A 13,176-nucleotide genomic window follows, 5' to 3' on the forward strand; every position below is an offset into this window, starting at 1 on the left:
CAGTGACAAAAGTACAACTGCAAATGGTCCTGGTGACAGTCTGAGCTGATCGTGATCACTTGTTACCTTCTGTGCCTTATTCCTTAGACCTAACCTGAGAACCCATCAGCAGATACCTGGTGCTGTTCCATCTCAGAAAGCAGTAGCTGAGCTGGGAATGATGGAGATGAGTGCAAGCACCGTAAAGCAACTGTAAATATGGGTATCAGCTAGATAACCCTGAGCTCAGGGAGCTGTAAGTGGCATAATTTGATGGTTCAGTGCACCAGGTATGGTCTTGAGCATCTTGTGGCAGCTTCTGTGGTAAAACAGTTCATCACTTGGTTTTCATGTTAGCCAACTGGCCGCTGGACCGTGGAGGCAAATGTTAACATTGTACTGGTGCATTCCTGTTAAAAAGACAAGTTAACTTGGACACACTGGGCAGAGGGAAGAGCTGTATCCTGTTTTGTGAAAGTGGGTCTACGATGTGGCTTGTCCAGCATGTGAAGGTAAAAGCTATTAAGGGTTTCACACTGTGATACATTCACAATGAGGTGTGTGTATGCACTCTAAGGATGAAAAGATAGCTGAGCCTTATTGACAGAAGACTGAGAGGCTGTAAATAAATTCTGGTTTGAAATGAGAAGGTGGCTCATGTTGCCTGTATCAGCTGGGCTCGGGACAGTCCTTCCAAGAGCAGTGGGAGAGGTGCTACTGATGCATCTGTACCTGAAATCTTACTGGTTTGTCCTCAGGAATAATTGTATTTAGTGCTGTGGTGTGTAAAACAATCATAAGGAATGTGGTACACACAGGATGTGTCTTCTATTATGCCTTTGTGTGTCTTTCCCATGGAGAAGAAAGATAACTAGTAAAGAAACAGTGATAAAGTTCTATTAAGAAATGCTACTTATGATAAGGAGAAATTACTGGGAGCTGCTATTTATGCCTCTTTTCTCCTCATGATAATGTCATGAGGATCGCCAACGTGTGTCATTCTCTTCTTTATGGTACATTTTGACTCTCTCTAGCGGCTGCCTTGTTTCATTTATCTGAAATGCCACATTGCTGGTAGGAAGAGAGCCATATACATACAGCCTGTGCTCACAATCTGGAACTGGCAGAGCAATGTTGTATTGCTAAGCAACAGTTGGCATCATGCTGTCTACTTCCCTGCTGCCTGAAAAATCCAGATCAGCATCTAGCGCATGTTTTAGGTAGTGAAAAGAATAGTAGGTTTATATCTTATTTTGTGTGAAGTTTATTGTTCATTCTTTAGTAAAATGTTAAATAGCAATTCAGAGAAATACAGTCAGGGTGTGCTTTGTTCATCTCTAGCATGGCAAATCCTAGTGATCTTGGAGTCTTGCAATAGAATGTTTTTTGTGTGTAGTAAGGCCAGTTTTTTATTCAGCCAGCAATGTCTGATCTCACAAATACAGCATGAAATAGCTAAGTTATGTACTGTGTCTTTATACTAATGGACTGTAGGATCAGAACAGGTCTCAATTATTCTCTTGTGTGTATATGCATTGCAGGATTTAACAGGAAAAGATGAAGATTTGTGCATTGGAGTGCAGTATTGATAGCCTTGGATTTTAAATGCCTTTTTCTGATTAAGTAAAGACTTTCTTTGCTGCTTCTATAAAACTTAATTTTATACTTGTTTAGAATCCATCACTTTAAAAACTAGAACTCAAAATCCCAATATACTACTAGTTAAGCAGTGGTGTGTAGCTACCTGTTGTGACTTTTGTTTAGTTGTTGATGGTACTAAGAAAAATTTGTTGCTGAGCTTGTCAGATAATTATCACATATGCACTGAAAACTCATCCTCTTTTTTTCTCAATTTGGAAGATGTAGGTGATTTTTGTTCTATATTAAGGAGTTTGTGGGTTTTGAATTTTTTTCAGTTGCAGTTTTATGGAGGAGCTAACGTTTTTTTGTTTTCTGCTATTTTTTTGGTGCCTTTTTTTTTCTTTACTTTCACTGCTCTTGTGACTTCTCTGTTTTAGAGACAACTGCGAAATCATACAATATTCTTTCTAGTTTCAAGTTTTTATTATCTACATTCCCAACTATTTGTTGATGTTGGGACATTTATTTTGACCAGATTCAGGAAAGAGATATTTTGTTGCTTGCTTTGTTGAAAGTTTTTCTCTGTCTAGCAGACATACTCTACATTTACTTCTTCCTTCACTGTGCTCCAGTTTGTATAAGGTTTTTGTATAAGTGCACATGCATAGACACTAATACATCGTCCATGTAATGAGCAGTTAGACTGTACATATTAAGACCCCTTCATCTTTTAAAATTACTTCTGGTTATTGATTCTACTATTTGTTAAATTCTGTGTTTCCTTTCTCATATCTTTGTCTGGTACTTCAATTTGCAAACATCCATTGTGCCATGGATGGTTGTAAAAGTGAGTGTAAACCAGCAAATGTTTTGCAAGGAACTGATTGTGTGCATTAATTGTGTGTTCGCAAACTCCCCTGGTGTGAAGTCCACACCTGCACAGACACCTTTTCTGATTGTGGGGATGAGCCAGAGGTCAAGTTTCTTTGTACAATTTGGCAGTTGGCTTTTCAGTGAAGTTCAAGGCCTTGCTACCTGCAGGAGAGGCTAAATGCCCCAGCACCTTGTAGTTCAACAACATCCTTGAGCAGTTGGTTTTGGTCTTTAGTACTTGTTAGATGGCAGAGGTTGGAGCTAAAGGCAGCTTCAGATAGGAAATTTTCAAGTTGCAAGTTTCTCAAGATTTTTATTCCCTGACAGAAAGAATATCAACTGGGACCATCAGCCTAGCAATATTCAGAAATATTTTTAAATTAACTACTGTCCAGATTTTTGTAGACTTCCTCCAGACTTTTCCTTCAGTGTCACTCATAAACTTGGAAATTCTGGGGTTTTTCCTATCACCAGTTAAAGGTTTTCTTGCTGTTGGAGGATGGTAAAGCTGTGAGGGTTTTTTTTCCCTGCAGAGGAAATTGTTTTGCCAGGGCCTGAATAGTATGATGCATGCCCAGTTCTGGTAATATGATTCATGGCATTGAATATACTGTCTTTAATTTTAAAAAGTCATTTTGGGACATCTGGAAAAATGATAGTATATTTTGTTGATAGAAAGATCAGGATAGAAGGGCTTTTACAATAGGACAATAAGCTTTGCTTGCTTATCATATTATGCAGAAGTTCAGAATAATATTTAATATCCACAATCTACTTCTGCATGGTTGACTTCAGCATTGGAAATATATGTATCTCCTGTTTTGGGATGATAGCTCCATTTCACCATTTGAAATTTTGAAGTATAGGGTGAGAGACAACAGAAGAATCAGAAGTCACACCTTGTTCTGTGTGTTTGTGTGGTTCTCACAGCATATTAACACCTGTTTTCTACCCACAGGAAATCTGTCCAGTCTAAGTCGTCTTGGCCTGAGGTACAATAGGCTGTCAGCAATTCCCAAGTCTTTAGCAAAATGCAGTGAACTTGATGAGCTGAACTTGGAGAACAACAACATTTCTACTTTACCAGAGGTGAGGAGTAGAGGGAGTGGACTTGGGAGGGGATGCTGCTGGAGAGGATCCATGTTTTGTAAAGGGAGTGGAACAGGGGAAATTATTTCATCTTGCATCTTAACTCTGAGGAATAACCTTTGTTTTAACCTAAAAGTAATGTGAATTATGTCAATTGTGTAAATATTAGGTATATTTAATCAGTATAGAAGGACTAATGTCATACAACTTGAGTCAAAACTGGGAGCAACACGTGGTTGTATTTGCTGTGCTGTATCTTTAGAAAACCTTAAATAATGAGTTCAGATTCCCACCCTTCAAGACAGATAAGTGTTTCTCAGTGTTTCTGCTTTGTGAAGCATTAGTGCCTGGAAGTAATTGTTCAGATGACAGAAAAAAAATCTGCTGTGATTGCTTCTTATTTTTGATATTTATTCAATTTCTTTAGAACCTTTTAAGATGAAGACTTTATGACACAACATAGTCTCTTCTGCTTAATGATGGTCAAACTGCTTTCCTAAGCTGTCATCCCCATGACCCCAAATCGTCGAAATTACTAGTATGAAATGAGGTTAAAGGTTATCTAAATATGTATATAGCAAACTATAAATAGAAGAAAAAAAATGCACTTGGAATTAGGCAAAGTATTTACAGTAACAAAGGGCAGCAAGTAACTAATTTTCCTCAGATAAATTTCTGAGCTCAGCAATGATAGACTGAAACAGAGAATTTAATGAATGTTTGGGCAAGACTATAATTTAAGAAAATGCTAGAGTGAAAGCACCAGGCTGCTTTTAGGATGAGAGCTAAGCTAGCCCACCCCACCCAGATGTGTTACAAAAGAAACTACAGTGTAATTACAAAAAGCTAACGTGAGGGATGATTACTTGCTTTAAAACATGTTTAGTCATAATACAAACCTCTTGTAACTGTGCTGCCTTCTTCAGGTATATTTGCCCACAGTATGTTAACACTTAAGTTTGCAGAAGTGTATCGTTTATGCTGTAATCTGCTTAAAATAAAGCATGTTGTGCTATAAGACAAAGAACTGTATTTGTAGAAGAAATTTGTGAATTTCAAAACATAGCTGAAGCTGCTGACACAATGCCTAATAAATATTTTATCTTAAAAGGATGGGCTGGAAGAAGGCAGCTCTCATAGATGTAAGAGCATTGTTCTCTTTGTACTGCCAAAGCTCTCTCGCTTCCCTTCAAATGCATTTAATTACTCTAGGCTATTAGAGTGAATTAGCTAACATATTTTAGATATTTTTTTTGGTATACAAGCAGCCTTCAAAACCAGCTTTTTGAAATGCCAAGATCCATCTGAAGCAATAAAGCGTGTTAGAGCTCAGGGACTGCCTAACCCTAGGACGAATATATTTTAATTAAAGTATAGGTAGAAATAATATTTCCTAACCAAAGATTATACTAATTAATGATTAGATTAGATTAATACTGATTTCAAGATCCATTATTTTATCTGTAGTGAGGAAAATGCCTCACTGATATTTGCTGAGATGCCCCCACTGTCTAAAGTTTTAGCCAGGGCATGTAGGTAAGTCCCTGTTAGATCCTATTTTATTTACAATAATGTTAATAAACTATAAAAGTAGCCAAAGCTTTCCTGGTGAAACAGCAAAGCCATGTTCTCAAAGCATTTACAGTGAATATGGAGCTCCATATTCAAATTGCAATCCAGAAATACTGACATTAGGAATATGGTTGGAATCATTATCTTGTTACTGCTCATTCCTGATTGCAGATGTTGCATTATTTATGGTATGTAATGCCATGCATAAATCTCCAATTTCTGTAATACTTAAGCAAATAGGGCTGGATTCAAGTTGGTGTAGTAATAAGCAAAGGTGACACTTCAGCAGTAATTTAGATCTCATTATCCATCTCCACAGTTCCAGCAATGTGCTTGGCACATAACTACTACATGAACTGAGATATGGGCTGCTGGGATTTTGGAATCTAATTAGATTGTCGAAAGAAATGAAACTCTGGATTCAGTGGGCAGCCCTTGCTATCCAGCTTACCTATAGGCTTCTTGCTTTTTATTTTTTTTTAAGGGGAAAAAAAAATAGAGCAGTAACTACTTAGGAATATTTTAGAAAGAGGAAAAAACCAATGGAATTTTCCAACCCATCCTATTATTTTTCTCTGTCTGATTATCTGAAACTGTTATGGTGTAATTACAAGACACTGCAAAGTTGTGATCACAGTATGGATTTTTATGAAGCTACCAAAGATTTGTACTGGAATTATCCAATGCCTCTTTTGGGGGCCATTGTGTGGTGTTGATATTTCTTTGGGCCCCATTTTGATGTGGGTGAGTTACTGGAGCCAAAACAGCTGCTGGGGATGGGATGGACACACTGCCCCTGCTCTCCTGGAGCAACATGTCCTTAGAAAAATTGCTTTCAGAGGAGAAAAGTTACCAAACCTCCCAAACCTGTGCTTTTAAATGTGGTATGTTTGCTTTTATAGTATCTGTCAGCATGCAGGGAAGAAGGGGGAAATAAGGTAGTGACTGATGACTGTGAACAGAGATTGTTGCTGGTGGAAGTTTTATCAAATTTAACACTGGTTTGTGTGTTGCAACACGTCTTCAGGGGATGGACTTGAGGGGGGAAAACATTTCTCATTAGACCCATAAGGGAAAAGAGATGCATTCAAATAAATCTGTCCTAAGTTCTTGGGTGGTTTTCTCTTTCTACAGGGTCTTTTATCCAGCCTTGTCAAACTGACTAGTTTAACATTGGCCAGGAACTGCTTCCAGTCCTATCCTGTGGGTGGCCCGTCCCAGTTCTCCACAATCTACTCTCTCAATATGGAGCACAACCGCATCAATAAAATCCCCTTTGGAATTTTCTCTAGAGCTAAAGTATTAAGTAAGCTGAACATGAAGGTGAGGCATAGAAGCATGCTACTGTGTAAAATCAATGAGGAGCACTGTTTGCTGCTCCATGAATTCTGGCAGACTTAATAATGTAAGGAATGAATTTATCATGCTGAAGTGGATGCTGCTGCTATCACATATGTAAATAATTCTGTATTAGTGTAAAATAGTGCTATCAAGGTGTTACTAATTTTCTTTATGTTTTGTTAGTTAAGATTTTGTCACATTTGCTTCAGTTTGAACAATGAAAATAAGACAGCTGGCTGCAAAGGTCTTGAATATCCACATGGGACACAAGCATGTAGATTTCTCTCTCAGAGACTGTTAAACTTTTACATTATAAACAGAAGTATGTAAAATAACTTTTTAAAATATAGTCTTTCAAAACCTAAGTCTAGAGACTTTTGGCAATATTTGAAGAGCAAAGCAAAAGAACTTTTAAGTGTGCTGTTACAGTTAAAGTAGGGAAAAGAGATGATATTTTTCTATGAATAGATTTATTTCAAGAAATGCTTGATCAGTAGCTAAGCTCAGCGACTGTTTTAGAACACTTTGACACAAATGAATCCTCAATTTGCATTGTCCAGTTTTTTCACGTACCCATTTGTGACTTTGCCTGTTTACCACAACTTTGTGTGACCATTTTTTGAAAGATTTTGTGGTGTCTGGTCTAAATCAAATATTTAAAAAATATTTTGAGCAGTAACATGTTCAGTGTAATTTCAGATGCTTTTACTCTGAGCCATTAAAGTATATGGGGGTTTTTTGGTTCTTTTTTTCTTTTTTTGGTTGTGGGTTTGTTGGCTTTTTTCCTCTCAACAGGGGTTTAGGGTGTGGGTTCTGGTGGGATTTTTTAGTGATGGTGTTTATTCTCTTGATTGATTTGTTTGGATTTTTTAAAAAATCTCTATATTTTTAGGATTAAAACATTTGCTGTTAGCACCTTTGTAAGTTACAGTGAACTTTTTGTTCTTTTTTTGTGCCCACCATCCATTGTATTCAGCAGAAATAGGACAGTGGTTAAAATTTTTTTTTTAAAGATCTTGAGGATTATGTGATTCTAACTTTTGCATTTCAGTTTATATTAGTAATAGAGAGTCAATTCTGTAACTCTAGATTGGCACCAGTAATATTTCGTGGAATTTGAAAAAAAAAAAAAAAGCCAATTAATAACATTTTATTCTTCTGATTTCATTATCAACTATGTTGTTATGAAGTATTTCTTTTAGCAGTTTGTTTAATCTGTCAGATGCCTTCCCAACTTCTGGCAAGGACAGACCCTAAATGTTTGATATGTTAAATCACAGGACAATCAGCTGACGTCTCTCCCCTTGGACTTCGGGACTTGGACAAGTATGGTAGAACTGAACTTAGCGACTAACCAGCTCACGAAAATCCCTGAGGATGTCTCTGGGCTTGTTTCTCTCGAGGTGAGAAGAGTATAAGTTAACAGCTCAGTGAATACAACACATTCTCTACTTCAGGTTTAAGTGATATTACTTTTGAGTCAAATAAAGCTAAGTAAATGTGTGTATCTGTGCTGTTTAATCCCCTGTTGCATCTGTTTGTGGCTGTCGTAAACGGCTTTTGAATGTTCTTTAGGCTCTTGATGAGTGTGCACAAACCACTATGTACAGCTATATTTTTAGCCAGGTGGAAAGAAAATTTTTCTCAACAGGAATCTGTGTTGTGAATGCAATGTTGCTGAACTTGGTTCAGTTCCTGGAGACCAGCATGGAAGCATCAGGGATCAGAAAAACATAATGAAATGTTTGAGAGCCAGGGGTGGTTTGAGTGTAGCTCTGTGAACCTTGTAGGCAGCCAGGTGGGAATTCCCAGCCTTTGAGGGGGAAGAACTCGTAGGTTAAAAGCATGAACTAAACCTGCTCTGTCCCCTCATCCTGTTTCTCAGGGTACCATCAGCAGAGACAAATTATTGCCTTGGAGGGACAGAAAGACAGAGGTACTTGTTTGGGCAGTTGAGGGGACTTTGTAGGCTCTGTGAGTTGCTGGGAAAAATCTGTTAAAGAACTATAACAAATGGCATATTTGAAATTGCAAATTTCCAGTGTGACTTCTGTGAATATCTAATTATTCCTGTAGTGTGGGGCTAAAATTATGACAGAGTAATAGTTACTTAATAGCCCAGTTCCCTTTTAAGTTACGGCTGCGGTTGATGTGATTGGGAAATTAGTAACCTCTAACAACTGGGTTTGCTGGTGGTCTGTCAGCTACTGAAGCTGGAGAGCTGCTTGGTTTGCTGACCTGTTACCACTGTGTTTCTCTGTAATTAAAAAATCAAACACAAAGGGCTGTTTGGGTGGTGTTTACACAAAAGTGAAGGTTCCCACAGCAGTGCTAAGTCAGCTGCATTGCACGTAGGTAATATTGTCTGTTCCTGCCTTTGTTTCTTGATATGCAATTAAAACATTACTGTTCTCACTGCTTCGTGCATGTGTAGTGCATAAAGAATGGTCTGAAATGCTGCTTGTGCTAATCCTCAGGCACTGGCTTTCTTTCACTTTGATTTTCACCATGCCTTTGTTTTGTTCCTGCCTCTGGTATTTTCACATTACATGAAACCAGTGAGAGTTGGGATTATTGGTAGAAGACAGGCACTTGCAGCCTTGACTGGTTGTGTGTGGCTGGCATGACGGTCCACACTGGCTGCTGTTTCACATCCTCATGTTTCAATGTGCCTCCTTAAAGAGCTAGATAATAGCATTGTTTAGTCAGTAATTAATTACCTGACTACTCATGGTACTGTTACGAGGCTTGATTACTTCCAAGAACTGCAGGGTTTCTCTGGAGGAAAAATGGTGTATTAGTGTACTATTAGTTAACTTGCCTGTGAAATAATGAATAACTGTTAACTCTGCTAACCCTGCAAATAAAGATACACTTTTTGGACCTGGGGTATTTATAATTCAACTCAGAAAGGAGGAGAAAAACAAGAGGACATCACTGTAGTAGGCGTGGGTGTGTGATGGCAGCCCATTTTGGAAAGCCAGTGTTCTGCTTAGCTGCTCCCATCTGTGTGTTTATTTGCTGCTGCTCCTAACCAAAGGGACATAGGGAGAAGAGGAAGTACTAAGCTTTTTAAGGAGGCCTTGGAAAGCACAGCAAATAATGTAAAACATGATTGTGAGATGGCTATAAGGAAGCATAACAAAATGATAGGTGGCAAATTCAGGAAGAGATTGTTTTTCTTTGGTCATTTGAAGAAATAAGGTTTCTATTGTTTTTGCTTTACATTTATTATTATGTATAATAATATTTGAAAGAAGTATATACTAAATGTATGTATTTGTATCATTAAAAACTTGAAAAAATTATGTTAAATCACTGACTTGTTTTATTTTTTTAAAATGTTAAACTACTCCCTTAATGTAAATGTAGGCTAATATTGGACTTCATTACTTGAAAATATATTAAAAAAAGTATCTTAATCTGTTATTTACTTATTTTGTTGCTGAAATTCTGTGTGTGGTGTTTCTTTTTTGAGGTTCTCATCTTGTCAAACAATCTCCTAAAGAAACTTCCCCATGGAATTGGAAATCTGCGGAAACTCCGAGAGTTAGATCTAGAGGAAAACAAACTGGAATCCTTGCCAAATGAAATAGCTTACCTCAAGGATCTGCAGGTGAAACAATAATTGGTCAAGATAAGCATCTTACATCCTTTATTTACATCATGCTGATTTAATTGCAGCTTTTTGGATGAGTGGAAACTATTTGAGAGCGGACATAGAAACAAAAGTTAAGAGTCTTGTGCAACTTCACTCACAATTAGTCCCCATTATCTGTTCCCTAGCTTTATTAGTTAATAGTGATCAAAAAATCTGTGAAGGTTTTAACTGTTGTACCGTGAGCGTGATACCACCCCAGGAATTATTTCAGTCATGCTCTTCTATGTTTAGGCATGTGTTTTATTAGGCACCTTTTTATTTTTACATTCAGTGATGCTTGATAGAGATTAGAAATGTTGATGAATGGTTGAAATTTTTCTTGTTCAAATTCTTGAGAGTAGAACCCATTCATTTGTCAGCCACATATCTTGTTACTTGCTGTCATTCCAAGCAAAAATCATCAATTTAATTTGTAAAAATGTGGTTTTCCCTTAGAAATTGGTTCTGACTAACAATCAGCTGACCACCCTTCCAAGAGGAATTGGTCATCTCACCAATCTGACGCACCTTGGACTCGGAGAGAACCTTCTCACACACCTTCCTGAGGAAATTGGTAAGATCCCATTGTCTGGTTTGATGCAGTGTGTCTGGGCAAAGCACATGTCATAGCCAGCTATTTTGCCCATCAGTAAAAGCCACAAAATTAATTTGAAACTTCTAGATATGTGCAGCCTGATGTGAAGGATGTGCCACAGGAATAGCACTAGAGTGATGTGCAGATGAAGAAGGCATGGTTTGTCTCTGGCATCATCTTTGGTGAGGGGCCATTACAGCTGCTCATCTTATATGTGCCTCAATGTGAGAAAAACCTAAAATAAACTAAACCCAGAGCTTTGTAATTTATAAGCTAGTGGAGAGAGTTTCGATGCTGTGGAAGCAAACTGTGGAATTAAAATCAGTAAGAACATTTTAAATACCATTGTAGGAGTGCAGTTTGGTTATTAAAGCTGGTTGTCTTCACAGATGAGAGAATAGTTACTTATTGTCAGGTGTGACTTTCATGTATCATGCTATCAGTTGCTTCTCATTATTTCTTCTATAGCTTCTCCTTTTGGTTGGTTTTCCATGCATGAGTCCTGCCAGCTGCTTTCTCTTGTGAAAGATTAAATAGTCTCTTAGATTATAGGAGATGTTTATGGTGTATAAGATGGGAAAGTGGGGAATATTTTGAGGAGGACTTCTATGTTTTTGAAAGGAGGAATGGAAGTCTTAAGAAGAAATTACTCTGTTTTCCAGCTTCTGGTTAACCTGTATTGCAGTATGTGTAGAGGCAAACTGTAAAATTTTAATTCAGGAAAAAAATTTCACACTTGTTAGTTCCATTTAATAAATTCATAAATTAATCTTTCTGTGCAGAGAAGTCACACTCTTCTGCTTTTTTACTGTGACATATGACAGTTACAGCTTCAGGTCTTTAATATATGGCTTATAATTACATAAAAGGAATAGCATAGATATTTTTAAAGAGACAATAGATCCTGTATGGCATAATATTTCCTAGGTCCTTTTGAGTAGATAGCTGTTCCATGTTGCCTGCACTTGCATAGCTTGTGAATGGCTATGGTGAATTCCCTTTCTGTTCTCTTATTCTCTATATTTGCAGTTCATTTATTATCTAAAGGAGATGCCTCAGTGGATATTTTTACAGGGAAATTAAAGCAAATTGGTTCTTGCTTAGGTGCTGGTGAACAGAACTTGCTGTGCTTGAGAACAGGAGTCTCAGTGACTCAAGGTTCTGTATAGGAAAGAGTCTTCAAGTGGACTCAGAGCCTCTGTCTAAAAGTTAGAAACTGCATGAATCAAAAAGGTATTACTACTACTTATTATTTTGTTTTAACCAGGTACACTGGAGAATCTGGAAGAACTGTATTTGAATGACAACCCCAATCTGCACAGCCTTCCCTTTGAGCTGGCTCTTTGCAGCAAACTGTCAATAATGAGCATTGAGAACTGCCCGCTCAGCCACCTTCCACCTCAGATTGTTGCAGGAGGACCCTCCTTCATCATTCAGTTCCTAAAAATGCAGGGACCATATCGTGCCATGGTCTGATGCTCATCGACTTGTCCAATACACTGTACAAAATACAAACTGCATTAATGTTGTAATTGTCTGTATATGTATATATAATATAATATATGTGGTTTATATTATATTATATATATATAAATATATAAATAATATAAAAAGGCAAATTTAAGACTGCATTATGTGTTTCTGCTAATAGAGGAATCATAGCCATTTAGATTTTTTTTTTTAAATTCTGTAAAAATGCTTGTCTAAGTTTTCTTTGCTGAACTTGATGGAAGTTGTCTGAATAATCTGAAAATGCCAGTTCATTTAAAACAATTGCCAATGAACTCAAAGTTTAAATTTAAGGGACAAAACCAGTTTTGCTTAGATTTACTTTCAGTTAAGAGAAATGTATAACCTTTATAATAATGAACTTTTCTGTTTTCTTCCCCTCCCCCCACCCCTTTTTTTTTTTTGTGTCAAAACCTGAAAGGGTCATGTCCCCTGAGGTTGGTATTTTCTTTTAACTTATTTTGAGATTTGAAGCAAATGGTGTTTTTATATTGTTTACAGTCAGAGTAAATCACTGGATTTTGTTTTATTCTGATTTGCTCTGTTTTAATCAATCATATCTAGAGTTTATATGCCTCTGCTGATGAATTTTTATCAACCAGTTTGTATATGAAATGCATACTCATCAGAACAACTGGCAGGTGAAAAGGATGCAGTCAAAACAAAAAGAAAAGAAAAAAAAAAAGCTTGAATTCCTTTAAGTCTTGCTTCCCTGAGTTACCAGTTGCAGGCATAACATATCTGAACTGAGCCTTTTGCGGTTGGTCTTTTCTAGCACAAGTAAACCTTTTCAGATTGGTAAAAATGTGGAGTATCCTCAGTGAAGAGCGGTTTTCATTGTGTGAAGTAACAAGTCCATGAGGTCTAACAGTACAGTTAAGTGACAAGGAAATAATATATATGTACATTTTTATTACAATGTTGAGTCATTACAACAGGCAATTTTAAGGATTCCTTATAGACCTTGTACAATAAATGAATGTGTCTTACTTTTAAA

At 37.1% G+C, this 13,176-nt stretch overlaps 1 protein-coding gene across 1 annotated transcript in view; it reads left to right on the plus strand.

Moving 5' to 3' along the window:
• SHOC2 (SHOC2 leucine rich repeat scaffold protein) overlaps positions 1–13,176 on the plus strand; it is a 59,479-nt gene extending 46,303 nt beyond the window's left edge. The window contains exons 4-9 of the mRNA XM_041415661.1: positions 3,392–3,522; positions 6,229–6,417; positions 7,716–7,838; positions 9,914–10,051; positions 10,532–10,649; positions 11,938–13,176. Of these exons, the coding sequence (XP_041271595.1) occupies positions 3,392–3,522; positions 6,229–6,417; positions 7,716–7,838; positions 9,914–10,051; positions 10,532–10,649; positions 11,938–12,146 (908 nt within the window). The 3' untranslated portion in view covers positions 12,147–13,176. The remainder of the gene's footprint in view (positions 1–3,391; positions 3,523–6,228; positions 6,418–7,715; positions 7,839–9,913; positions 10,052–10,531; positions 10,650–11,937) is intronic.

Source organism: Onychostruthus taczanowskii, unplaced genomic scaffold, assembly GCF_017590055.1.
Source record: "Onychostruthus taczanowskii isolate IOZ18803 unplaced genomic scaffold, ASM1759005v1 scaffold5, whole genome shotgun sequence".
Classification (NCBI taxonomy): Eukaryota; Metazoa; Chordata; class Aves; order Passeriformes; family Passeridae; genus Onychostruthus; species Onychostruthus taczanowskii.